General features: G+C 66.6%; 1 protein-coding gene across 1 annotated transcript in view; it reads left to right on the forward strand.

The window, feature by feature from the left end:
- LOC118026662 (cohesin subunit SA-2-like) overlaps positions 1 to 1507 on the forward strand; it is a 68913-nt gene that overhangs the window by 66992 nt on the left and 414 nt on the right. Inside the window, exon 23 of the mRNA XM_035029624.1 lies at positions 433 to 523. Within this exon, the coding sequence (XP_034885515.1) occupies positions 433 to 523 (91 nt within the window). The remainder of the gene's footprint in view (positions 1 to 432; positions 524 to 1507) is intronic.

Here is a 1507-nt window from a genome sequence, read left to right on the forward strand (position 1 = left end):
GTGGGTCCGAGGCAGGGACGGGGCTGGTCTGATGGGGGGGGGTCCCGCATGGGTCTGAGGCAGGGACAGGGCTGGTCTGATGGGTTGGGGTCCCGCGTGGGTCTGAGGCAGGGATGGGACGTCTGCCCGTGTGCAGAGACCGCTGTCCTGTAAGAATGCTCTCCAGAGTGTAGCCAGGGGCTCTTCCCGACTGACCCCACTGCCCACACCATGCAGGATTGCCCACCCTGCAGAACGGGATGGGACAGCGTTTCGGTGCCACTGGTTGCCCACGACCTGGGGGCCGTGCCTCGTCCACGCCTGTCCGTGTCCTGTTTTCCCAGGGCTGTCCACACCTGTTCCCTGCAGGGCTCGTGCTTCTGGGGCCTCCTGCCATGGCCTGGGGCCCTGTCTCCGTGTCCCTGGCAACCGGCCACCCTTTGTTTCTGGCAGGGATGTCTTTGATGTTGACTTCCTGTCGTCGGAGGACTCTGAGAACTCTTCCAATGAAGACGTGGACGTGGAAGGCATCTCCGTCCCCGAGGTCGGTGCAGGCTGGGCCCCCGGGCGGTGGCCACGTGGGGGCGCTGGCCTGGGCCTGCCTTTCCTGCCATGGCCCCCTCATCCCGGGGTGGTGCAGAGGCGGGATGTCCCATCTGATGGGGTCTCCTGGGTGACGCTGTGGCCTCTGTGCCCAGTGGGGGCGGGAGCAGGCCCGTCCACATGTTCATGGCGGGGGGGTGGGGTGGAGATTTGGGCTCCGGTCCGACAGCTCACCAGGTGTCTGCTGTGTGGACGATCACCTGGCTGCGAGACTGGGGGTGGGGCAGGCCCCTGAGCCATCCCAGGTGCGTGCGCTCCAGGCTCACGTGGTGTGCTAGGGGCCCGAGGCTGGCAGGGTGTGGGCCGCACGCTCTGGCCTGCTTGGCTTAGGACACTAGGTTTTGGGGTGCCCTGGGGGCCTCAGCAGCTCTGTTGGCTCCTGCCTGGGGGCCCCCAAGTCACACCTCTAGGATGGGTCTGGCATGGCCCTCAGAGCGGTGCAGAGGCTACTGGCAAGGCAGCCCTGCGTCGTGTGCACACCCACCCTCCACCATGCGGACACCTGGGCGGAGTCAGTGTTCCAGCCCGAGGGCCCTGAGCAGTGGGAGTGCGGGAAGGTTGTGCCCCGTGCCCCTTCCGCATCCCCCACCCTGCTCGGCTGCTCCCAGGGCCTGGCAGGCGGGGGTCCCAGGCCGCTGTCCACCCCACCCAAAGTGCCCACCCCACACTGACTGGAAACCAGCCCAGGCCACGGTGTGCACCGCTGTGTCTCTGTCCACGTGTCTGTCTGGGTCCTGAGGGCTGTCCGTGTCTCCGTCCACGTATCTCTCTGTGGGTCCTGAGGGCTGTCTGTGTCTCCGTCCACGTGTCTGTCTTTGGGTCCTGAGGGCTGTCCAGCTCTCCGTCCACGTGTCTGTGGGTACTGAGGGCTGTTCGTGTCTCCGTCCACGTGTCTGTCTGGGTCCTGAGGGCTGTCCGTGTCTCC

Source organism: Mirounga leonina, unplaced genomic scaffold (genome assembly GCF_011800145.1).
Source record: "Mirounga leonina isolate KUSES-001 unplaced genomic scaffold, KU_Mleo_1.0 Mir_268, whole genome shotgun sequence".
NCBI lineage: Eukaryota > Metazoa > Chordata > Mammalia > Carnivora > Phocidae > Mirounga > Mirounga leonina.